At 41.3% G+C, this 25,947-nt stretch overlaps 1 protein-coding gene and 1 pseudogene across 1 annotated transcript in view; both read left to right on the top strand.

Moving 5' to 3' along the window:
* The first annotated feature begins 1,602 nt into the window (after positions 1–1,602).
* Positions 1,603–12,733, top strand: LOC140455557 (muscarinic acetylcholine receptor M4-like; annotated as a pseudogene).
* Positions 12,734–12,962: 229 nt separating this feature from the next.
* LOC140455556 (muscarinic acetylcholine receptor M2-like) overlaps positions 12,963–25,947 on the top strand; it is a 35,724-nt gene continuing 22,739 nt past the window's right edge. Inside the window, 2 exon segments of the mRNA XM_072550483.1 lie at positions 12,963–13,169; positions 15,210–15,343. Coding sequence (XP_072406584.1) covers positions 12,963–13,169; positions 15,210–15,343 — 341 coding nt within the window.

Raw genomic sequence — 25,947 nt, 5'->3', positions numbered from 1 at the left:
AGCTTGTGATTTAAAATAAACTTATTGGATTATAACTGGTGTCATATGTTTTTATGTGTCCAATTTTCTGGCATTGAAAACACCATTTCCAATGTGATCCCTTTTCTCCGCTTCGAATCACAATCTGGAAATGCGGCAATGATCCATTTTCTCATTGTACAATTTTCTGTCTTTTAGCCAGTTCTTAATAAATTACACTATATTACTTTCTATGCCAGGGAGATTAGCATGTAATGTACTATCGTAGATAAAGGATTAGCGAACAGAAGGAAAACTGCGAATGTTGCTGAAGGTTGGTCTACGGAGCGCCGTTAGAGCAACTATAGCAGCTGGCCATTGTTTTCCACTGGATAGCTGCTGCTCGTCCAGAAGGCCATCAACAGCAAGAAGTTGGTTTGAAGTGTGTCAACTTCAACACCAGAAGTATCCAGAATAACGTGGGTGAACTTGCAGTAAGGGTTGGTAATGGGATTTCAATGTTGTGACAATTTCAGAGACATTGATAGAGCAGGGATCGGGATACTTATTGCAGATTCCAGGATTTTGATGTTTCAGTAGGAACAGAGAAAATGGTAAAAGAAGGGGTGGAGAAAAACTGTTAGTCAAGGACATTACGGTAACAGAAAGGACATTTGAGGACTCGTCTACTAAGGATGTATGGACTGAAATTAGAAACAGGAAAGAAGTTACCATGTTGGGTGTTTTCTATAGGCCGCCAAATAGTTCAAGAGATATTGAGGATAAGATAGTAAAGATGATCATCGATAGGAGCGAGTGACAGGGTAGTTTTTTATGGAGAATTTTAATTTTCCAAATATTAACAGGAAATACTATAGCTCAAGTACATTAAAAGGATCAGTTTTTATCCAATGTGTTTCCTGACATTGGAGGGTTTCCTGACACAGAATGTTGACAGGCCCACAAGGGGCGAGGCCACATTAGATTTGTTACACATTAGATTAGAATGAGCCAGATCAGGTGATCAGTTTGAAGCTAGGTGAATACTTTGGTGATAGTGGCCATAATTCAGTTATGTTTACTTTCGTGATGAAGAGGAATAAGTATATACCGCAGTGCAAAAGTTATAGCTGCGGTAAAGGCAATTACGATGTGATTAGACAAGATTTATTATGCATAGGATGGGAAAGAAACTGCAGGGATGAGCACATGTGGAGTTTATTCAAGTACCAGATACTACGGGTCCTTGATAGATATGTACCGGTCAGGCAGAGAGCTAGTTGTCCAGCACAGTAGCCATAATTTACTCAGGACTTTAATTCTTTTGACAAGACAAAGAAGAAGGCTTATGTCAGGATGAGATGTGGTGGGACAGTTAGGGCACTTGAGAGTTACAAGTCAGCCAGGAAAGACTTAAAGAGAGAGATAAGAAGAGACAGGAGGGGACATAAGAAGTTTTTTTTGGCAGATAAGTTTAAGGAAAACCCTAAGGATTTCTATAGGTATATCAGGAATAAGTGAATGACAAGTGTAAGATTAGGGACAAGCAGGCACAGTAGTGGGATACTGTGCATGGAGTCAGAGAAGATAGAGCAAGTGCTAAATGAATACTTTTCATCAGTATTCACAACCGAAAAGGACAATATGGTCGAGGCAAAGATAACGACACAGGCTCATAGACTAGATAAAATGGAGGTGCATAAGGATGAGGTGGTAGCAATTCTGGAAAGCGTAAAGTACCATCCTGAGCACGACGGTATTTACCCTAGCATTCTCTGGGAAGCCAGGGAGCAGATTGCCAAAACTTTGACTTTGACCTTTATCTCGTCATTACCTACAGGAATAGTGCCAGAAGATTGGAGGAAAACAAATGTTGTCCCCTTGTTCAAGAAAGGGAGTAGAGACAATCTTGGAAATTATCGACCTGTGATCCTTACTTCTGTTGTGGGTAAAGTGTTGAAAAGTACTGTAGGAGATAGCATTTATAGTCAAGTGGAAAGGAATATGTTGTTTCGGGATAGTCAACACGGTTCTGTGAAGTGTAGGTCGTGCCTCACAAACCTTATTGAGTTCTTTGAGAAGGTGACCAAACAGGTGAATGATTGTGAAGCAGTTGATGTGGTGTATATGGATTTCAGTAAGGCGTTTGTTTAGGTTCTCTATGGTAGGCAATTGCACAAAATAGGGAGGCACTAGATTATGGGTGATTTAGCGGTTTTGATCAGAACTTGTCTCGCTGAAATAAGACAGAGTGTGGTGGTTGATGCGAAATATTCATCCTGGATATTGGATACTAGTGTAGTTCCCCAAGGATCTGTTTTGGGGCACTTTTGTTTGTCATTTTTATCAATGATCTGGATGAGGGCACAGAAGCACGGGTTAGTAAATTTGTGAATGACACTAATGTCGGTAGAGTGTGGATAGAGAAGAACGATGTTGTAGCTTACAGAGAAACAAAGAAAAACTGCAGAGCTGGGCTGAGAGGTGGCAAATGGAGTTTAATGCTTAAAAGTGTGAAGCAGTAACAGGAATGTAGATTACTAGGCTAGTGGTAAGATTCTTGGTAATTTAGATGTTCTGAGAGATGTCAATGACCATACACATAGATCCTTGGAAGTTGTCACCCAGATTGATCGGGTTGGAAAGAAAGTTCGTCAGTTTTTATTGGTAGATAGATGGAGTTTCAGAATCATGAAATCATGCTGCAGCTGTCCCAACATCTGGCGCAGCCACATTTAGAGTATTGCATACAGTTCTGGTCACCACATTATAGGAAGCATGTGGAAGCTTTGGAAAGGCTTCAGAGGAGATTTGCTGGGATATTGCCTGATATGGAGGGAAGGTCTTATGAGGAAAGGCTGAGGGATTTGAGGCTGTTTTCGTTAGAGAGACGAAGGTTGATAGGTGACCTAATTGAGGCATAGATAAGATAATCAGAGTATTAGATAGGTTGGGCAATGAGAACCTTTTCCTTCGGATGGCAATGGTTAGCATTGGACACATAGCTTTAAATTGGGTGTGATAAGTATAGGACAGATGTCAGAGGAAGTTTCTTTACTCAGAGAGTAGTTGGGGCATGGAATGCACTGCTTTCAACAGTATTGGACTCGTCAGCTTTAAGGACATTAAAATAGTCATTAGATAGGCATATGGATGAGAATGGAATTGTGTAATTTAGATGGGCTTCAGATTGGTTCCACAGGTCGGCGCAACATCGTGGGTTGAATGGCCTGAAGTGCGCTGTAATGTTCTATTTTCTATGCTCTACATTTATCGACGGATTTACAGGCTGAGAATCAAATGGTTTAGTTATAGTTACAGTTTAACATGAATCACCAACATAGTTTTATGCTGGCCTAGAAAATGTATTCTGTAGCATTAGAGAGAGGAAGACTGTGACTGCAGACTTACTAGTTATATTTTTGTCTTTGTTCCCAAATATTCTTTGTCATCGCCAATCGCCAATCGCTACTGATTTAAACGTACATGATTGTTGCAAATGTAATATTGGTCTCAGTGAGCAACTTGTCACCTATGAGAGCTGATGGAAATGTTACCTCAGAAATGTGGGGAGGTTCCATGAAATCAATCCTTGTACATATGTTGGTGGTTCAACAAGAGAATGTGGAAAGCGAAAAACTTCACAAAATGTCGTGAGAGAATTTATTCCTCGCTGTTGCTGAAAGATGAAATCTCGTGCCCCTTATTTTCCAAGACTTGTAGTGTCCTTTGAGCCTCTGAACTACCATATGGGTGACAGCTTTGCACTTAGCGTCTCTCTTTGTGTTAATCTTCAGTCACGATTTCCGTCTTGTTATTGACTTTGAAATCTCAGGTTCCTTTGATAGCATACTCGTAATAGAGGTTTGGCTTCCCACCTATCTCCTTGCAAGGTACATGATGATACTTTGAGCTCAAGGGGTATATTTTACACTTTATGTGTGAACAGAGGTTGAAGCAGATGTGAAGAACGTTGTGTTCCAAGCCAACAAAGTAAACTGCTTGTTAGACATTACTTTTTGTTATAACAACGCAAGCAGCGTCGAAATGTTTTACGAAGTTCCCAGTAAACCAGGATTTTAGTTTATCTTTTAGTACTGAAGGATTTGGACAATGCTCGACATCTCTGACTGCAAAATAAATCCGCCTAAGTTATCTCTCTCTGCTCTTTCTTTCACTCCCAGACTGTTGCAGCATTTGCTGATTTGTCTAAAGAATATCACGTGCTATTTGTGTTAACTAATGGCTATCTGCTGTTGCACACACCTTTGTTTCATTCAAAACTGTGAAACAACCAGTCAGAAGACTGGCTGTCAGTCATGCTTCTTCATTACATTCTCAGTCTGGCGCTTCTATTTGTTGCCATTCTACTGCTTCGTGCTCTCAGTATTAGTCGTGTACTGTTATCCAGCTCAACCTGTAAGAGACTAAGGGGAAATAGAAATGGTGAGACTCCTCGTGAAGTCCTCAGGGAGGTACAAAGTCCCTCATTATGCTTTCTGTTTTCTTGGGGGATTTTCATTCTCTTATGGTCGATCCATGCAGTGGATTCTGCATGGGTTCGAATGCTGTTTTTAGAATCTGAACCTGCATTGGTGCCTTTGATAAGACGATAATTCGGATTCATGCTACAGTTCCTAAGATGCTGCACGTGTATTTGCATTTATGTCATGCCTCAGTCTAAGTTCAGAGAGCAATTTTAAAATGTGGTTCAGTAATCGATTTATTTAAATAAGTCTATTCATTCAATAATGAGAGCTGAAAAATTCCCAGCATTATTAATAACTCACTGAATTCGTTCTCTGAAGTTCGAGATCTAGCTTTGTCTGTGTGACTAGGACACGAAACACAGTTGAATAATTACTACTAGGGAAGTCTTCAAAATATCAGTGAAGCATATTAACAAATTTGAAGAAAGAGAAAACTATTCAAAACTGAAATGGAAAAAAAAAATGATGTGGAACACTTTGTTGGGGAAAACCCCGCATGTAGAAGTAGAATAGCAGCTACAAGTGGTGTTTGGAAAGATATTAAAATAATACTTGAACTAATGACACATCAATCAATATGTGCTCTCATATTAGCAAACCAATCACGCAGTTTTTATGAAGTCAGCAGGTTGTGCAAAGCATACATCATACCCTTTCTTGAAGCACAGTTACACTTTTGGTTGCCATAGCGTATGAGAGTTGAATCCCTATGTGTGGAAACAGGCTTTTCGGCCCAACACGTCCATACCAATCCTCCGAAGAGTAACCCAACCAGACCCAATCCCCTTGACTAACGCACCCATCAATGGGCCAATGCACGTAACCTGTTTTGTGGGGGGAAACGCAGACAGACACAGGGAAACTCCAAACAGAAAGTCGGCTGAGGCTGGCATCAAAGCCAGGTCCCTGGCACTGCGAAACAGTAATGCTAACCACTGTACGACTGTACTGCTCGAAGAGCTATTTGGACAAACACTGTAAAGGGTTAGGAGAGGATTAACAGGTAATTGAACAAAAAAAATGTTGGCATGAACAAAACAGGAAGATATTAAAATAATTGGTCACACATCTCATCAAACAAAAATTTTAAGGTATCCTAACTGGCTATTTAAAGTATGATAAATGTAAATGGATTAGGTATAGTGTTTGTTTTCTTTTTGTGGGGAAAATTACATTTAGAAAGAATCAAAATCAGACAATGCAAGTAATCGACTGTGAAGTCAAAACATTTCTGAATCAAATAGTTCATGATTGAAATCAGGATAAGCTTGCAAAGGGGACAATGGATAATAGAGTTGAAGAGCTGAATGAAATACAGAAAAGGAAACAACGATGGAATGAATAAGTTAAGAAAATACAAGATAAGAGAACAGAGAAAACGTTAGTATACTCTGATGAAATTCTTTAAAACATAATGCTCAGAGGTAAGCTGAAGATTCGTACAAGTCGTAAAACTAATAAAGGTATTGGTGTACAAAATAATTTAACTGGCAAGGGTGATCATAACTGTGTGATAAAAATATCAAGTTGATAAAAAAAACAAGTGATTAAACTTTCTGAAAGCAAATTCAAGATGTTAATTTCTCAATATTTCTCAGTTAGAATGTGAAATTTGTTTATCATGCAGAGTGATGGATATTTGCAGAATTGATACAACAAACAGGAAATTAGATTAAACAGGGAGAATAGAAGAGACTGACATGCTGACGGAGATATGCAAGTGCTAATATAGCTCTGAATACTTCATAAAAATGAATCTTTGCTGTGAGCTAATCAGAAGTTCCTGGCAAATGTGAGCTGGCAAAAAAATTCTCTCTGGAGTCAATAATACCGCCGATAACTGTTCCCAACTCCCTCTTATCTTTTTGTGTTAAAATAACTCGTATGTTTTGATTCTGCCATCTCACAATGTATCAGTCAATGTTATGGCATCCCCTTCCCTTTTTTCAGCGCCAATGTGATCTTGGTAAAGAATCAAAGGTGTCTTTTGATGCCAGCAAGCAGGTGAGACAGCGAGTTTATTTGTTGTATTTTAACGACATGAATGCAGGATAATAAAACAAAACACTTAATCACTTCACTTTGAAGTTGTTTAAAAATTACTGCTAGCAATGTTGTAGAAACAAAACTTAAAGAAAACATGTTGTTTTGTTATCATAATGGAGGTATGTTTCATTTTACGTTTGTTAATTTAGTCTTTCAGTGCCAATGAGGCCTATTTCTTCATGAATTCTGAACTTGCAACAACATCAAGGAATGTGTCGGACAACAGTCAACGTTTCAACACTGAAGGACAAAATTACTGCAGATGCTGGAATCTGCACTGAAAACAAAACAAAATGCTGCAAATCACAATGGGTCAGGCAGTATCCGTGAAGAGAGAGCAAACTAATGTTTTCAGTCTAGCTGACTCTTCATTGGAGCTAACATGCAGTGAGGAGGGGTAGCATTTAACCAATAATGGTCAGGGTCTGGAATGCTAGGGGAGAAAGGGTGCAGTTAATGCAGAGAAAGTGATGAAACTCTGAGAATGGCAGAACAGTGGAGTGTCTAACCGTAAAACTGAAAAAAAACAGCTGGTCCCACTGCAGTAGAGGAGAGAGGAGAGCAGACATGTTAACAGAAAACGCAACCACTAAAGCTAAAATGGAGGAACTTGGAGTGAATTCACCTCACTTGGAGTGAGGTGAAGGCGATGAACTCAATATTAATTCCAGAAAGTTGTATAGTGCCTACTTGGAAGATGAGATATTGGATCTTCAGTGTGCACTCTAATTTACAGAAGCGTTTCAGCATACCACTGACAGCGCAGTAGGCATTCAAGCAGGATGCTGTGTTGAAAAGGTCAGCTATGTGAAGATCGGTGTCATGTTTACACACGGTCTGGAGGTGTCCTGTAACGTGGTCACTAAGTCTGTGTATGGTTTCGCCAATGTACAGTAGGCTACAAGTGATGCAATGGGTGTATTAGACAAGATTGAAAGATCCTGGTGAACTGTTGCTTCACGTGGAAAGAGTTCTTAGGCCCTTGATAGGTGACGGTGGAACAGAAGAAGGGGCAGGTGTTGCAACTACTGTGTTTACATTGGAAGATGTCATAGGAACAGGGAAGGTTAGCGTGGGCGGTCATTGAGTAATGGACTATGGTGTCCTGTAGGGAATGGTCCCTACTACGTGTAGACAGGGTGAGGACAGAGATTTATTTCGTTCTCGCGTTCTGTGGGAGTTGTCTGAAATGGCAGAAGATGATCCTTTGAAAGCGAAGGCTGGTGGAATGAAAAGTGATGAGATGGGTGACTGATCACATTATTGTGAGTGATGCGAAGGGGAAAGGCTGTAAGTGCGGTCATAGGTCGGATTTGATGTGAACCACGTGGGCTAGAAACCACATTTATGGAAAAAGGAAGCCATGTAAGTAGTGTTGTTTTGGTAAATAACATCATCTGAAACGATATAAAATGGATGAAGGAACTGTGGGAGAGGGATGAAATCCTTACAGGACGTGAGATATAAAGACATGTGGTTGAAGTATTTAAGGGTGTCACTGCCTTTACAGTGGATGGCAGTGAACAATTTAATTCTCGAAATGGAGACAGACAGGTCAAGAATGGAAAAGAAGTGTCGGAGATATACCTTGAAAAAAAATTGCAAGAGTGGTGGAAAGTGGGTACAAAATTAAGATTTTTTTCAAGTTCCAGGTGGGAGCATGCATCAGTACCGAAACAGTCGTCCATGTTTTGAAAAGTAATTCTCGGAAGAGGCCAGTATCGATCTGGAACAGGGATTGTTCCACATGCCCCATAAACAAGCTGACGTAACCTGATCCCATGTGGGTGTTTATAAGTCACTCTTTTGACTTTGCAGAAATAAGATGAATTAAAAGAGAAACGAAGCAGTGGTGAGTGATGCTGGATGGTGTAACTTTCGGTCTCTGGTTGACGAAGAAGCTGACAGTGCTCAGACCCTCCTGGTGGGGATTGGAGGAATTGCACAGGTTTTATGAAGAACCAGCAGTTAGATTTATGGAACGAGAATATTACAGAGGACATCCGAGGAATCGAGGATGTAGAGGAGCATTGTCTAGACAAGTGGAGGGAGGGGGCAGTCACAATAGGGGGAAATGCGCTCAGTGGGCAAAGAAAAGGCTGATGAAATAGGTCTGTCGGGTCAGTCTGAATTGTAGATTTTATGAAGCAGATAGAAGCAGGCTGTGCATGGTTAAGTGGTTATAAGGTTGGAGCCAATGGAATGAAGGTCTCTGGACGTAATTATTTCAGTGACAAACCTGACGATAATGGTGTAATGTTAGGAAGTGATATCATGGTCCAGTGGGACGTAGGCAAAAGTGTCCAAGAGTTGGTTTTGGGCCTCTTCAATATAAAGATTAGTGAATCAGAGAAAAATGTAACTAATCTTGCCTGTGGGTTTGATAACTATGTTAAGATTGTCCCCGAAGGTGTGCTGTTTAACAACATCAGAACGGGACAGATTATAATACGTAAGACAAGCAGAGAATTTGAGATGGCTGATGTCACGCAGACAGTTGTTAATGAAAGGATCAAGGGCAGGGAAGCAGCCAGATGAAGACATCAAATCGGTGGATGAATACTAGATGCAGGTGAAGTGATTAGTGTGATGGGGGTTGTTGGACTTACTACTTGGAGAACTGAGTTTGGAGACGGAGGTAATGGAAAAACAATTCCATGTCTTGGCGAGTTCGGAATTCAATAATGTAGGGGTTATAAGGAATATAAACTGATCCATTTGCTGAGGACGGTTCAGCTTCAGAGAGGGAGATGTCAGGAGACACGGTGAAGCAAAGGCAAGGGAATACAATTAGGATGAGAGACATCTGAGGGACAGAAAGAGATGGCAACTGAGGATTCGGAAGGGGAGGGTGTAAAGCAACAGTAAGGAAATGGCTCTCGGTGATGGAGGTGGTGGGGTCTGAGTGACGAAAAGGAGAAGGCAGCACAGGATGGGTGTAGGAGTCCATAAGTTGCAGCAGCGTCCGTGCCTTGGTATCTGAAAAAAAAAGTGAGGAATATATTGCGAGGCGACAGATGACAGGAAAGTTGGAGTGAAACTTTGTCAGGATTTTGAGAGAGAGTGAGTTGATATTGCTCCAGTTTGAAATTGTGTGTGCGCATATGTTGGAGTATATTCTCTGCTGACAGGGAATGTGATGCTAAAAGACAGGGAAAAAATGGAACTGAGTTCACAATCTGAATATTAATTCGAGAAGGTTGTAAGGTTAACCACTCTGAATTTGAGCCGTTCTTCCTTCAGTTGGCCAGAGCATTATTGTAAGTGAAGGATAAAGAAGTGGGCAAACGATCATGATGCAGGACTTTAGCTTTACTCTGTGAATTTTCTGCCACCATTTCCTCTATCCCCTCCCCGCACTCCAGTTGCACAATCTTTTCTCTCCAGTTTGGCAGTTAAACACGCTAATTTACTGTCATTCTGACAATGCAGTCACTTTATCCGCATTATTAGCACCCTTTCCCCACCAGAACTCAAACCCCAACCCCAACCCATAATATTGTATAAATGCTGCCCCTCCACACTTCACATCAGCTCTAATGTAGTGCCATCTGGATTCGAAGCGTAAGCTTGTTCTCTCCCCACAGCTACTGCCTGCCCCGCTTTAATTCTCAATTTTTTTTCTGTGCAAAACCACTTACTAATATAAATTCTGGGGATTTGTTTTTAAATGGAAGTTACTGTTGAATGGAATATTTTTGCCAAATAGTGTTTCCTCAGAAATCAAAATGACTAAATCAAATGTAGAACAGGAATTGAGCACCTGTAGTTCCTCTCATCAATCCGAGTACATAATCTGGTATTTAAGAACATTGGCAATATTTGTTTCAGTCTCGTTGCATCTGTTGAAATCTCTGTGCATGTACCATTGACAACAGACTACAATCATACAGTTCCAATTTACTTGCTCCTATGCTGCAGAATGTCCATTTTCCTTTGAATTTACTGAACTAGCAAGATGTAATTTAGTTTCACTAAGCAGTGGTGAAGTGTTGGAAATGGTCGCTTCAAAAATATGTATAGGCAGCCTTTTAAATTAATGTCTGCATTCAGCTGAACGTTGTCTCTTGAATGGCTAAATGTCAAAAGGGAACGCAATATTGACACTGTGTGGCAAGTTCACACTGACGTCTATTCACGTTTTACAAAGCTGAGAACAGAAATCAAAGAGCGATGTGGTACAAACTAAGGTGATTTACGTTATCATGCCACTGTTGTCTCCTTGAAAAAAACAATGTCAATTTGGACCCATTCACTTTGTTAATGCGTTATTGGAAAAGTTAGCACATTTATAGTACCAGTTCAGTAAAGTCATGCCCAAATAATTTCAATTCTACTCAGGTAATACAATATCAGAGAAATACTTCATTCTTGGCTAGTTTACAGTGGTGTCCTCATAAAACATGATATGGAGGTGCAGGTGTTGGATTGAAGTGGACAAGTTCAGAAATCACATGAGACTAGATTAGAGTTCAACAAGTTTATTTGAAACCACAAGATGAAGTGGATACTTATGACCTCATAAAACATGAAGGGTATATGATCGAAGAAATTACGAAATTGAAACTGGTGATAAAATGTTTTTAATATTACTCTCCCTTTGTGTTCACTTTGTAAAGAAAATAATCTCAATTCAGTCTAGTTAATAATTGGATGGACGATCCTTTTGAAGTTAAGTTGAACACTTGATAAGCAGACACAATTGCTGCAGAAGGGATCACTGTTGCAAGGAAGCACTGAGACAATGCATAATTTTACATATTGCAAGGTGGACTAGCAATGTCTGCTAGTGGTATTGCCTGTATCCGTGCTTATTGGGATATTACCTCATGAACTAAGATGACAACAACAGTGAAGTCATGGATAATACCAACATGAAATGACGTAGTCTTAGATTTCACCCGTCCTCCTAAGACCCAAATTTGGAACATGTGCTTAACATTTGCAAAGGACTGAAATCTTATTGGATTGATGCTGTTTTCTTTTTGTTATTGCTGTGATGAAAGGTTAACACTAGTGCACCGATTCTTCATTTCCATTCCAAAACTCACCTCAAGTTTAAGGGAGTTTTTGTTGTGTTTGATACATGAACTGTAATAACTCAAAGCAATAAAAGAATGCCACGTTTAACAACTGAATATTTGTGGAAAATATATGTAATGCAGGTAGGGAATTTCGAGGAGAAAGTGAGGACTGCAGATGCTGGAGATCACAGCTGAAAATGTGTTGCTGGAAAAGCGCAGCAGGTCAGGCAGCATCCAATGAGCAGGAAAATCGACGTTTCGGGCATGAGCCCTTCTTCAGGGCAATTCGAACCAACGAAAATAAACTAACATATGTATGAAACCATCAATCTATAATCAAGTTACAGGAAATGAATAATGAGGTCATGCATAATTAAACACTCATGCAGAGAAATATGTTAATATTTCGAAGTCTTGAATTATTTGCTTGCTTTCCTCTGTAAAATGCCATTTATTGATCTGAGCTTACAGCCTTTCTTGATTTTTGTTGGCATATTTTCGACATTTATGTCTTGTCAGCGTTAACCCCATACAAAAATCGAGTATTGGAAAACAGAACAGAGACGAACCAATCTCTCAGACACCCCCCAGGCTTGTCGGATACTGGAAGAGTGGGGTATTCTAATACGCTTGAAGTGGTTTTCATTGAGACTGTAACGAAATTATTTCGCCTGGTGAGCATAATTGGAAACATTTTGATCATACTTTCTATAAAAGCAATTACAGACTAATAAAAAGGATTATGTTTTCAGTTCAGCCTGTGCTGATCTGATTGTAGATGTATTCTCCACTAATCTATACACTATTTACGCTGTATTTGGCTATTAGCCTCTGGATTGTACGAGATTTATGGCTTCCTGTTGATTGCATTGTCAATTATACCTCGGCCACAAACCTACTTATGATCCACCTTGACTACTACTTCTGTGTGACCAAACTCCTTAGCTAGTCCTTAAGGAGAACAACAAAGAGGGTGACAATGATGATTGTAACTGCACGGATGTTACCATTTATTGTGTCCCGTCTTCCCATTCTCATCCAGCAGTTCATCACAGGGAAGTAGAACGTTACTGAGGGAGAGTGCGACGTGCAGTTCCTCTCAAAGTCTGTTGTTACTTTTGGCACTGCAATGGTTATCTTCTATCTCCCTTTTCCCTCACGCTAATTTTGTACATGCACATATTTTGTGCCGGCAAGAGAATGAAAAGAGGATAAAAAGACATCAGATTCGAGCAAGGACAACGTTTGCCCATGTCTAGCGGTGGAAAAAAATGATGAAATTGAATAGTAACAGGAGAACTAAAGTTACTGACAGTAATTCTCCCATCAAAAAGCAAAATACTGAAATTACAAATTCTACTTCAGAAAAAGGAAGAAGCAACATTTTTCCAATGCAACAAATTAATTCAGTGGGTTCCCAGTGAAGCAGAAGAAACAAGGAACTATGGGAAGGAGCACCAAACCTCCTAATGAATTAACCAATCTCAGATTGGAAATATGCAAGCACTTTTACTTAACGTCAGTTCACAAAGCTGGATACTACAACAAAGCCATCAAACTAGGAATAGTTCCAAAGATCAGCAGCGAAAATGGGTTTGGTAAACAGTTCAGACCTGCAGATAATATCGATACCAGCCCTACTAAGAAGAAGGTAGCTAATCTCTGGAAGTGAGGGTTATTCAAACCATTTTCAGGATTCTCCTTGCATTTATAATAATGTGTACACATACAGTGTTATTGTGCTCCTTAGATGCTTTAGATCACGATATGGCCCTGAGACAGTTTGGACTATTGGATACTGGCTCTGTTACATTAACTGAATTGTCAATCCAGCCTGTTATATACTCTTTAACAGCAATTTCAAGAAAACTTTCAAGCATGTTCTGTTGTGCCAGTGCAGAAATATCCATGTAACAAGATGAATGTAACAAAAAAAATTACTTTGCGAATATATAGTGATTTTCATACTGTGCACTCACAAATAGCTATAAGGGACATGTCTTTGTGTTCCAGGTACTGGGTCAATTAGGAAAGTATCATATGTAATGTTAAAGGCCAGTTTTATTGCATCCAATTCAAATTAGAAGTACAAAGAAATTTACTGATTATTATGAAGGAACAGGAAGATAAATTTATCAGCTTCATTAATATTATTATAAGAATATTTAGCGTAAAATATTCACTTTTTGTAATATTGCTCGATGGAAATATGCTACCAAGACTGCAGTATGCTGTTTAATGAGGCCGATTGACTGCATCTACTAAACCTCTAGAAGCTTCAAGGCAACAGCAAGGGTTTTGATCCACACAATGGCTTTGCCAGACTCGAATTATACCTTCAAACATCACTCTGATATTGAGTCAAAGCTCATCAAGTAATTGCGAATATCTACTTTTAGGTGGAGAATTGAAAAAGAACAACTTAATAATATAAGATAAGGAATAGCAATTTTAGTTCCTATCTGAAGAAAAAACGTTTCACTCAAGCCATGGTCGGCCTTTGGAAATCAGTGCGTGTAAGGATAGTGGAGGCACAAATTCTGATAGCATTGAGGAAACATCTCGAAGTGTATTGACGATGCCAATGCATACAAGGCTCTGGACCAATTGCTGAAAATTTGATTTAAAGTAACGAGGTGTTTTTATTTAATTACTGCCAGAGATGAGAACTATCAAAGTTTTTTCTCTCTCTGATGTAGATCTCTATAACTCTCTAACTCAAAATGCTGTTTAATGTTTCCAGTTTCCACAAACTGAACAATGTATATGTAGATGGTGTGTACTCTGATATATTGAGTGACAGTTCCTCACGAGCAGTTGAGTTCCTGGTTCATTTTGCTTTTATTTGACAAGATACATTCAAAGAAAGAAAGAACACGTAAATTATTTTAAACTACAGTCTGTTGTCCTGGTCATTTTAAAACCACTTGCTCATCTCGCCAAGGCTGATGTACGTGCAACAAGCTTGTTTATCTAAGAAGTTATGGATCTATATCAGCATTGAAAATATCGCCTGAATCATAGACAAACCTCATTCAGGATTCAGTATTCAGAATGAAAATAAAGTAAGTATTGTACCCATAGCTAAATTATCAAACAATAATAGTTTTGCACCTGGATATGCAGGTATCTGTGAATAGCATTTGATTATTATTTGCATCAATAAAACATTTTACTGGTAATACTCTAGAGATATGAACATGCCTTTCATATTTTTATAGTTGGAAGCAGGACACTAAAAATGAACTATTTTGGTGGATTTTTGTCTCCTTCCTCAAGTAGCTATCATAGCATCAAAGAAAAGAAGAAAAAAAGAACACTGTTGAATGGAGTTCATCTTTCATTGAGTGCTTTCATTCTTGACATGTGCTTCACACTATAATGGAAAACAATTCAACTGTCCAGCACTTCAGTCACCATCATCCCCTCCCTGCTGTGGGTTGGCACCTTAAATAGCAAAAAGCAGCACTTTCCATGTCTGTTACAAAGCTGAAGCCTCACCACACGAACTGCACCAGAAATGGAAGGACAGGGACAGATGAAGCACAAGTTTTCTTCTGCACAGTCACAAGTCCTTACACAACGAAGAGAAGATGTACATTGAGGAGTGGGGCAAGCAACAAATGGGGTTTACGCAGAAAATGTGCTCCTGCAAATCCGTGATCAACCGTGTTTCATTTTTGTGATTCAGTCCCATCATCTTCCTGGGGCATTTGGGAGCTTAGCCAAGACACAGCATCCTGTAACATCCAAAAGAATGACTAAAATTACCTCAGTATGTGAAATGAAACTGTCGAGTCTGGGGTTACCTTTGAAAGGAATAAAGTATGTTCCTAAGTTTCTGCATTCAGATTCCCATCCTTAACTCAAGGGAACTGACAGACAGAGTTAGGTTTCTGCAGGACTATGCTTGTTGGGTTTTGGGCAGCATCCGAGGAGCAGGGAAATCAGCGTTTCAGAAAAAAAACCTCTATTCCTGATGAAGGACTTTTGCCCAAAACATCTATTTCCCTGCTCTTCGAATGATGCCTGAACTGTTGTGCTTTTCCAGCATCAGTCTAATCTAGAATCTGGTTTCCAGCATCAGCTGTCTTTGTTTTCACCTTGTTAGGTTTTGTAAAAAGGATGAAATATTTCTGATCTTGCGGGGCCATGGCTATCATGCCAGTGGGCAGATTCACATCTACTTAAGGAGTATGAGGGTTGGTTTTGATTGAGCGGCTTCTTTGTCAGTTTTGGGCCTGACAGTTTGTCGAATTGCATCCCACACCAAACCTGCTCTATTGAAAGTAACTGACTTTCAGACAGAGGTAGTTGCTTTATCCTTAGGAAGCATTTACAAATAAAAGCTTCCTAAAACTTTAATATCTGTTCCAATAATTTGTCATGAAGTCAGATGAGTAGATGAGGAAACATGATGATGTGAATTGGAATATTTAATAAACAAGTGATATTTGGGATGAAATCCTATTTAAATGGGATGTTTGATTACAACTTTAGCAATATATTCGATTTACATGACATCACCAAAATGCAAAATTAATCTGCATCGTAGAGAAAAGGTAACGTGAAAGACCCCTGAGATGTTGAGCAATGTAACTATAACCATCTAAGATTCCTCAATGATAGACACATTAACCTTTGAAATGCATTTTTGCTTAATTTGTGCTGGTGTTTTGGATTGAAAGTTTCCACTTACCTCCACGTACAAGTGTAATGACGGACTTCAGATCAGGCTGTCTCAAAAATCGAAGCTCGGCACTTTGCTCTAAAGGCAACTTCATATCAATATGTGTCAAATGACCCCAGTGAGAGCCTGAATAGCTACCTCAGCCCAGCGAGGGTCCAGCAGTTCGTGCTCACCGTGGGGATGCAGACAGCTACCCCAGAGACAGGACAGTCAAATGGACAACAGTAACCCCAAAACTGGTGTTAAAGAAGGTTCATTTGCTATCGTATAAAAGGGCACCCACTCAGTAGGTGGGTTCTACTGAAGCCACAGCTAAATAATAAGAGACTGGATGGTTAATAAAGGGAACTGTAAATAGGATAACTGTAAATTCGATTAATTCAATCTGTTCTTTGTAATGTTAAGACATGCAATGTATATACCTATGAACGACATGACAAATTGTACAAGTACCAAAGATTTATTTCTATGAATAAAGTATATTTTTAAATTTTAAAAAATGTTTCATTTATATTTCACTTTCTTCAGGAGCAATTTAGGACTCACGACAGTAACAGCTGAGAGCCTAATGTCACGTGGATTGAATTGAATTGACTGAAAACAAGGACCTGTGATGCTAGGGACAGCAGGAGGAGGCCGGGATAGATAGTCGACACTGCACTTCTGGCTGAAGTTTGCAGCAAGTGTTCTAGGATAATCTTTGTGCTCTCCTCTTCCATCTTTGACGTTATTTGTGGAGATTTCTTCTCGAAGGTAGGTTATTCATTTGTCCACGATATTTTAACGCCTCGAGCTGGCATTCATGAAGACAGAATCAGAGTTAAGATTTTGAATAGGGTATGACCCTTCTTCAGAACTGAAGGAGTGACTTTATGGTAGATTTTATTCTTATACTATGCAGTCGAGTGACATCACAACCTCCTTACTGACTGAAGTCACAAACGTCAAGTGAAGTACCATTTTACTTGTCCTTACTTCCATTCAGTCTGCAGTGCACACATCTCACAATGTGTCTACGTGTACATCAGCAAGACTAAATGGAGAAGAGGGCCTGTGTTGCTTGAAACTTCTGCGTCGTTTTTAGGAATGTTCCTGACATGCCAGCAGCATATAATTTCAATTGGCTGTCTTGCAGGACAGACACAGCAGAAGCGGCAGCACGATAGCCCATATTCAGAGTTCAGTTGTGCTGGGTGACCTCAACATTGGCTCCAGACCCCACGCAGTCGCATGGCTTCAGGTTAAGCATGGGCAAGGAAATTTCTTGATTACGATCTACCATCCTCCCTCAGCTGATGAATCGGTATTCTATCATTTTAAACAACACTTCGAGGAAGTGTGACAGATGATAAGGCAAAAAATATAGTCTGGGTTGGGGATTTCAATGTCCACCACCAAGAGTGGTTCAGCAGAAGTACTCCTAAGCATGCTGGTCAAGTCTGAAAAAACATAGCTGCTAGACTCTCTGTATGGAAGATGGTGAGGGAACCAACTAGAAGGAATAACGTATTTGAACTCGTCCTTATCAATGTACCCGCTGCAGGTGCATCTGTCCTACAGTATTCGTAAGAACGACCACTGCACAGTCCTGTGGAGACCACGTTCTGCATTCTCATTGAGATTAAACCATATCACGCTGTGTAACACGATCACCTTGATGAAGGGGATAGACTGAGAACGGGTCTAGCAACTCAAAACTTGGTATCTAAGAGACGCTATGGCTCATGTAGCAGAAGAATTGTACTCCAGCGCAATCTGCACCCGAACAATGTGGCATAGCTTCCACTGAAACATTGCCATGAGCCAAGGGATCAACCCCTGTTCAATGGAAGTGCAGGAGGGCCAGGTAGCAGCAGGACCAGGTTTACCGAAAGATCAGATGTCAATCTCGTGAAACCAACAAGGAGGACTATGTGCACACCAAACAGCACAAGCAGCAAGTGGTAGACAGGACAAAACGATCCCACAAACAATGGATCGGATCTAACTTGTGTACACCTAGCACATACAGTCGACAATGGTTTTGGAAAATTAAACTCACTGAAGGAGGAGGGTCCACAAATAACCCAGCACTCAATGATGAAAGAGCCCAGCATATCACTGCAAAAGATAAGGCTCCAGCTTTTGAAGCAATCTTCAGCCAGAAATGCTGAGTAAATGATCCACCTCGGCATCTTCCCGGAGCCAGCAGTATTACAGAAACAAGTTTTCAGCCAATTTCATTCACTCCAGGTGATATCAAGAAATAGTTGGAGACATTGGATAGTGCAAAGCCTACGGATGCTTGCAATATTCCAGCAACAGAACTGAAGATGTGTCCTTCAGAACTTGCCGTTCCCCTGACAAGCTGTGCTGAACCATGCATAACATTGCCAATTACCAATTATGTGGAAAATTACTTACGTATGTCTTGAACAAAAAAAGGTGATAGATGCAATTCGGTCAATTACGACTCCATTAGTCTACTCTCGTTCATCAGTAAAATGATGCAAGGTGTCATTAACCGTAGTATTAATCAGTAAATTGCAAGCAATAACTCACTTAATAACGCCCAATTACGTTCTGCCATGGCCAATCAGCTCCTAGCATCATTACAGCCTTAGGTCAAACATGGACAAAGATTTGAATTCCAGAGATGAGGTGAGAGTGACAGCATTTCACATCAAGGCTGCATTCAACTGAGTGTGGCATCGAGGAGATCTAGCAAAACTGGAATCAATGGGTATGAGGAGTAAACGTTCTATTGTTTGGAGTCACACTATACACGTAGGTAGACGGTTATGGTTGTTGCAGATCCGTTATGTCATCTCCAAGGCTTTGCAGGAATTTTGAAGGTTCGTATTCCAAGCCCAACAATCTTCAGTTGCTTCATCGATTACCCTCCGTCCATTACATAGTCAGAATTGACGATGTTTGCCGATGATTGCACATTATTTCAACACCTTTCACAGCTTCTCAGATACTGAACAGACCACTTTCAAATGGGACATAATACGGACAATATCTAGGCTTAGGCTGATAATTGGTAAGTAGCATTCGCAACACACAATGGTAGGCTGTGATCATTACCTATAAGGGACACGCAAACCACTCTCCCTTGACATGAGGAGATGACCAAGCATGTGGATGAGGGTAGAGCAGTGGATGTAGTGTACATGGATTTTAGTAAGGCATTTGATAAGGTTCCCCATGGTAGGCTTATGCGGAAAGTCAGGAGGCATGGGATAGTGGGAAATTTGGCCAGTTGGATAGAGAACTGGCTAACCGGATGAAATCAGAGAGAGGGGTGGTGAATGGTAACTATTCAGTTCGGAGCCCAGTTACAAGTGGAATTCTGCAGGGATCAGTTCTGGGTCCTCTGCTGTTTGTAATTTTTATTAATGATTTGGAAGAGGGAGTCGAAGGGTGGGTCAGTAAATTTGCAGACGATACAAAGATTGGTGGAGTTGTGGATAGTGAGGAGGGCTGTTGGAGGCTGCAAAGGGACTTAGACATGATGCAGAGCTGGGATGAGGAGTGGCAGATGGAGTTCAACCCTATCAATTGTGAGGTTGTCCATTTTGGAAGGACATATAAGAATGCAGAATATAGGGTTAACGGTAGGGCTCTTAGTAAGTGGAGGAGCAGAGGGATCTTTGAAAGTTGCCACTCAGGTGGTTAGAGCTTGTAAGAAAGCCTATGGTGCATTAGCATTCATTAGCAGAGGGATTGAATTCAAGAGTCGTGAGGTGATGTTGCATCTGTACAGGACCTTGGTAAGGCCACATTTGGAGTACTGTGTACAGTTCTGGTCGCCTCATTTTAGGAAAGATGTGGAGGCTTTAGAGAGGGTGCACAGAAGATGTACCAGGATGTTACCTGGAATGGAGAATAGGTCGTATGAGGATAGGTTGAGAGTGCTAGGCCTTTCCTCATTGGAACGGCGAAGGATGAGGGGTGACTTGATAGAGGTTTATAAGATGATCAGGGGACTAGATAGAGTAGACAGTCAGAGACTTTTTCCCGGGTACAACAGAGTGTTACAAGGGTGAAGGGTGAAAGGTATAGGGGGATGTCCGGGGTAGGCTCTTTACCCAGAGAATGGTGAGGGCATGGAATGCACTGTCTGTGGGAGTGGGAGAGTCAGAATCATTGGTGACCTTTAAGCGGCAATTGGATAGGTACTAAGCTAGCAGAAATGTTCGGCACAACATCATGGGCCGAAGGGCCTGTTCTGTGCTGTATTGTTCTATGTTCTATGTTCTATGTTCTATGTCATAATGTTATGGAATGTTCCCCACTTGCCTGAATGAGTGTAGACCCACCCTCACCAAAACGCAAGAAGATTGACACCATCCAAGGCAAAGCAGTCTGCTTGATTGGCACCACATTCACAGACATCCACTCCCTCCACTATCGACACTCACGAGCAGCAGTGAGTACTATTTAAATGATACACTGTGGAAATTCACCAAAGAGTTACAGACTGCACCTTCCAAATAATCCTATTCTTTCTCTTTCCTATCAACAGCAATCTGATTGACGGACTTAAATTTTCATCGCAAAGTTGAGTTGGTGTGCAGAGGGCTTGTGTTTTATTTAGAAAAGTAGAAGTCAACTTCTGCATTCTAAACCGTTGCGCCATTTTTTTAGAACAAAGAACAAAGAAAGAAGAACAAAGAATAAAGAAAATGACAACACAGGAACAGGCTCTTTGGCCCTCAAACCCTGCGCTGATCCAGACCTTCTATCTAAACCTGCGGCCCATTTCGGCTCTCTACCCATTCATGTGTCTGTCTAGATACATCTTAAATGAAGCTCTCATGCCTGCCTTTACCACTTCCGCTGGAAACGCATTCCAGGTACCTACCGCTCTATGTGTAAGGAGCTTTCCACGCATATCTCCCTTAGACGTTTCCCCTCTTACCTTGAACTCCTGACCTCTAGCAATTGAGTCCCTCACTCCAGGAAAAATCATCTTGCTATCCACCTTGTCTATACCTCTTATGATTTTGTAGACCTCAATCCGTTCCCCCCCCACCCCCACCCCCATCTCCACCTTTCGAATGAAAATAATCCTAATGTACTCAACATCTCTTCAAAGGTCGTGCCGACATCCTGGAGAACCTCCTCCTCACCATCTTCAAAACATCCACATCCTTTTGGTCATGTAGTGATCAGAACTGTATTCAGTATTCTAATTGTGACCGAATCAAAGTCTCATACAACCGTAACATAACACGTCAAATATTATTCTCAGGGCCCCATCCAAGGAAGGAAAGCATGCTGCATGCCTTGCTGACCACACTACCGACTTGTGTTGCCACCCTCAGGGTACAATGAACCTGAACAGCCAGATGTATCTGTGCATCAATTTTCCACAGAGCAGTTCAGTTTATCATGTAATTTGCTCTTGTATTGGTTCTTCAAAATACATCAGCTCGCATTTGCCCGGATTGACCACCACCTGACCTTTGCCTGCCCAACTCTGCAACGTATTCTATAATCTATTGCATTTTCTGACAGTCTCCTTCACTATCTGCTGCTCCACCAATTTTATTGTTATTTGCAAACTCGCTAATCAGACCATCTGTACCTTTCTTCAGATCATTTATGTATATCACAAACAACAGTGGTCCCAACATAGATCAATGTGGACACGACTTGCCACAGTTCTCCATTTTTAGAACTCCATTCTACCACTACTGTCTGTCTCCTGCTGTCCATCCAATTCTCTATCTATCTAGCTGAAACGTTTATGGCTTCATAGAACATATAACATAGAAAGGTACAGCCCAGAACGGGCCCCTTGGCCCGTGATGTGGTGCCGAGCATTAATCCTAATATAAAATAAAATAACTTATCCTACACACATCTCAATTCACTGCTATCCATATTCATGTCCAGCAGGCACATAAATATCCCTCGTGATTCTGCTTCCTCCACCACCGCTGGCAACGCATTCACAACTCTGTGTAAAGAACCTTCCTCTGACATTCCTCTAAACGTTTCTCCTTACATCTCAAAACTTTGCCCTCTTGTGCCAATCAATCCTGCCCTAGGGATAAATCTCTGGCTATTGACTCTATCCGTTCCTCTTATTATCTTGTATACCTCGATCAGGTTACTTCTCTTTCTCCTTATCTCCGGAGAGACAAAGGTCCAAGCTTAGTCAGCCTTTCTTCATAAGACAAGCCCTCCAGTCCAGGAAGCATCCTGGTAAACCTTATTCGCACCGTTTCCAAAGCCTCTGCATCTCTCCTATAATAGGGAGACCAGAACTGGACATAATTTTCCAAGTGCAGTCTCACCAGGGACTTTTATAGCTGTAGCAAAACTCGCAACTCTTAAACTCGATCCCACTGTTAATGAAAGCCAAAATACCACATGCTTATAAAAATGACTTATTAAAATAAAACCTTCACTTTCTCCATCAGCGTTTGAAGAACCTTATCAAATGCTGTACTGAAATCGATGCATATGACATCTACAGCTCTTCCGTCAGCAATCAACTTTGCCACGAACTCATAGAATTCTATTAAGTTAGAAAGACATGACCTTCCATACACAAAATCATGTTGACTACCACTGATAAGTCTATTTTCTTCCAAACGTAAATAGATCCTATCCCTCACTATCTTCTCCAGCAGCTTCCTTACCACTGACAACAGGGTCACTTGTCTATAATTACCTGGAATATCCCTGCTACTTATCTGAAACAAAGGGACAATATAAGCAATTTGAAAGTCCTCCGGGACAACATCTAACTTCTGGGATGTTGAAAAGATATCTATTAAGGTCTATTTCCACTCTCACTTCCCTCAATTAGCTGGGAAAGATCCCACCTGGCAATGGGTATCTGTCCATCTTCATGCCTTTTATATACCTAACACTTGCTCCCTCCTTATGCCGACCCAACCTGGAGCAATTAAATATCTACCCCTAACCTCAACATCCATTGTGTCCCTCTCGTCAGTTAAATCTGATGCAAAATACTCATTAAGAATCTCACCCACTTTATATGACTCCATGCATAACTTTCCTCCTTTGTCCTTGAGTGTGTTAACCCTTTATCTCATTATCCTCTTGCTCCTTATATATGAATAAAAGGTTTTGGGATTTTCCTTAACCCTGTTTGCTCAAGATATTTCATGAGTGCAATTAGCCCTCTTAATTCCTCATTTCAAACTGGTCCTATTTTCCTGATATTCCTCAAAAGCTTTGTCTGTTTTCAGTCGCCTAGAACTTAAATGCTTTCTTTTTCCTCTTAGCCAGTCTCACAATTTCACCTGTCATCCATGATTCCCTAATCTTGCCATTTCTACCCGTCACTTTCACAGGAAGATATCTGCCCTGCACTCTAATAAAACTCTCTTTAAAAGCTTCTCACATACCAAATGTGGATTTACCTCCCACTCAACATCTCCAACTCCTGCCGAATTTTGCTCTGGTTGGCCTTACCCCATATTTCGCACTCTTACTTTTGGACCACTCTTCTCTTTGTCCATGGGTGTTCTATAACTTACAGAATTGTGATCAATATTCCTAAAGTAATCCCCTACTGAAATTTCAACTACCTGGCTGGACGCATTCCCCAACACTTGATCCAGTACGCCCCCTTCTCGAGTTAGACCATTTAGATACTGCTCTACAAAACCCCTCTGGCTGTTTCTTACATATTCTGCCCCCTCTTGACCTCTAACACGAAGTGAACCCCAGTCAATGTTGGTAAAATTGAAATTTCCAATCACCACCACCACCCTGTTCGTCCTGCATTTTTTCCATATTCTGTTTACACGTTTGTACCTCTAACTCAGGCTCACTGTTAGGATGACTGTCATATAGCCCTAACATTTTTACCACACCCTTCCTATTTCTGAGCTCTGCCTATATTGCCTCACTAAGGTAAAATACTGGATTAGTGGTGCTGGAAGAGCACAGCAGTTCAGGCAGCATCCAACGAGCAGCGAAATCGACGTTTCGGGCAAAAGCCCTTCATCAGGAATAAAGGCAGTGAGCCTGAAGCGTGGAGAGATAAGCTAGAGGAGGGTGGGGGTGGGGAGAGAGTAGCATAGAGTACAATGGGTGAGTGGGGGAGGAGATAAAGGTGATAGGTCAAGGAGGAGAGGGTGGAGTGGATAGGTGGAAAAGAAGATAGGCAGGTCGGACAAGTCCGGAAAAGTCAAGGAGACAGTTACTGAGCTGGAAGTTTGAAACTAGGATGAGGTGGGGGAAAGGAAAATGAGGAAGCTGTTGAAGTCCACATTGATGCCCTGGGGTTGAAGTGTTCTGAGGTGGAAAATGAGGCATTCTTCCTCCAGGTGTCTGGTGGTGAGGGAGCGGCGGTGAAGGAGGCCCAGGACCTCGATGTCCTTGGCAGAGTGGGAGGGGGAGTTGAAATGTTGGGCCACGGGGCGGTTTGGTTGATTGGTGCGGGTGTCTCGGAGATGTTCCCTAAAGCGCTCTGCTAGGAGGCGCCCAGTCTCCCCAATGTGGAGGAGACCACATCGGGAGCAACGGATACAATAAATGATATTAGTGGATGTGCAGGTGAAACTTTGATGGATTTGGAAGGCTCCTTTAGGGCCTTGGATAGAGGTGAGGGAGGAGGTGCGGGCACAGGTTTTACAGTTCCTGCGGTGGCAGAGGAAAGTGCCAGAATGGGAGGGTGGGTCGTCGGGGGGTGTGGACCTGACCAGGTAGTCACGGAGGGAACGGTCTTTGCAGAAGGTGGAAAGGGGTGGGGAGGGAAATATATCCCTGGTGGTGGGTTCTTTTTGGAGGTGGCGGAAATGTCGGCGGATGATTTGGTTGATGCGAAGGTTTGTAGGGTGGAAGGTGAGCACCAGGGGCGTTCTGTCCTTGTTACGGTTGGAGGGGTGGGGTCTGAGGGCGGAGGTGCGGGATGTGGATGAGATGCGTTGGAGGGCATCTTTCACCACGTGGGAAGGGAAACTATTGCCTCACTGTTCGAGTCTTCCTTAATGCTCTTCTTCAGCACAGCTGTAATATCCTCTCTGACCAGCAATGCAACTCCTTCACTCCTTCTATGTTCCTGTCTATACCGCCTGAACCGTCTATATACTGCGATATTTCATTGCCCATCACACCTTTGTCTGAACATAGTCTCAGTAATAGCAAGAGCATCATACTAGCAGGTACAAAACCAAGCTGTAACTTCATCCGTTTTTGTTAGTAGTCTTATTGCATTAAAATAAATGCATCTCAAATCTCCCTCAGTGTTCATCATCTGCTCCCTGCCGACTCGTCTCCTTAGTCATGTTGACTTCCTCATCTGGTTGCTCACATTCGTTACTTACTAACAACCTCCTCATTTGGTTCTCATCATCCTGCCACATTAGTTTAAACCCTCCCCAACAGAGTTTACAAAAACACCCCATAGACATTGGTTCCACTCCTGCACAAATGAACACCATCCAATAATGGTTACCCTCCTCCAGAACTGGTCCTAATATCCCAAAAATCGGAACCCCGCCTTCCTGCGTGATCTCTCAAGCCACGCATTCATCCTATCTGTTCTTTCATTTCTGAACTGACGAGCAAGTGGCACTGGTAACAATCCTGAGATTACTATCTCTGAGGTCTTTCTTTTTAACTTGGCTCCAACACCCTAAATTTTGCTTGTGGGACCGCAGCCCGGTTTTTACGTTGGTGTCCAAATGCACAATGAAGTATGGCTGGTAACCCTCCCCCTTCAGAATCTCCTGAAGCCAATCTCATAGGTCCCTGACCCGTGACC

Source organism: Chiloscyllium punctatum, chromosome 30 (assembly GCF_047496795.1).
Source record: "Chiloscyllium punctatum isolate Juve2018m chromosome 30, sChiPun1.3, whole genome shotgun sequence".
Taxonomy (NCBI): domain Eukaryota; kingdom Metazoa; phylum Chordata; class Chondrichthyes; order Orectolobiformes; family Hemiscylliidae; genus Chiloscyllium; species Chiloscyllium punctatum.
Note: the sequence above shows the minus strand (reverse complement) of the source record. Positions and strands in the feature narration are given on the sequence as shown.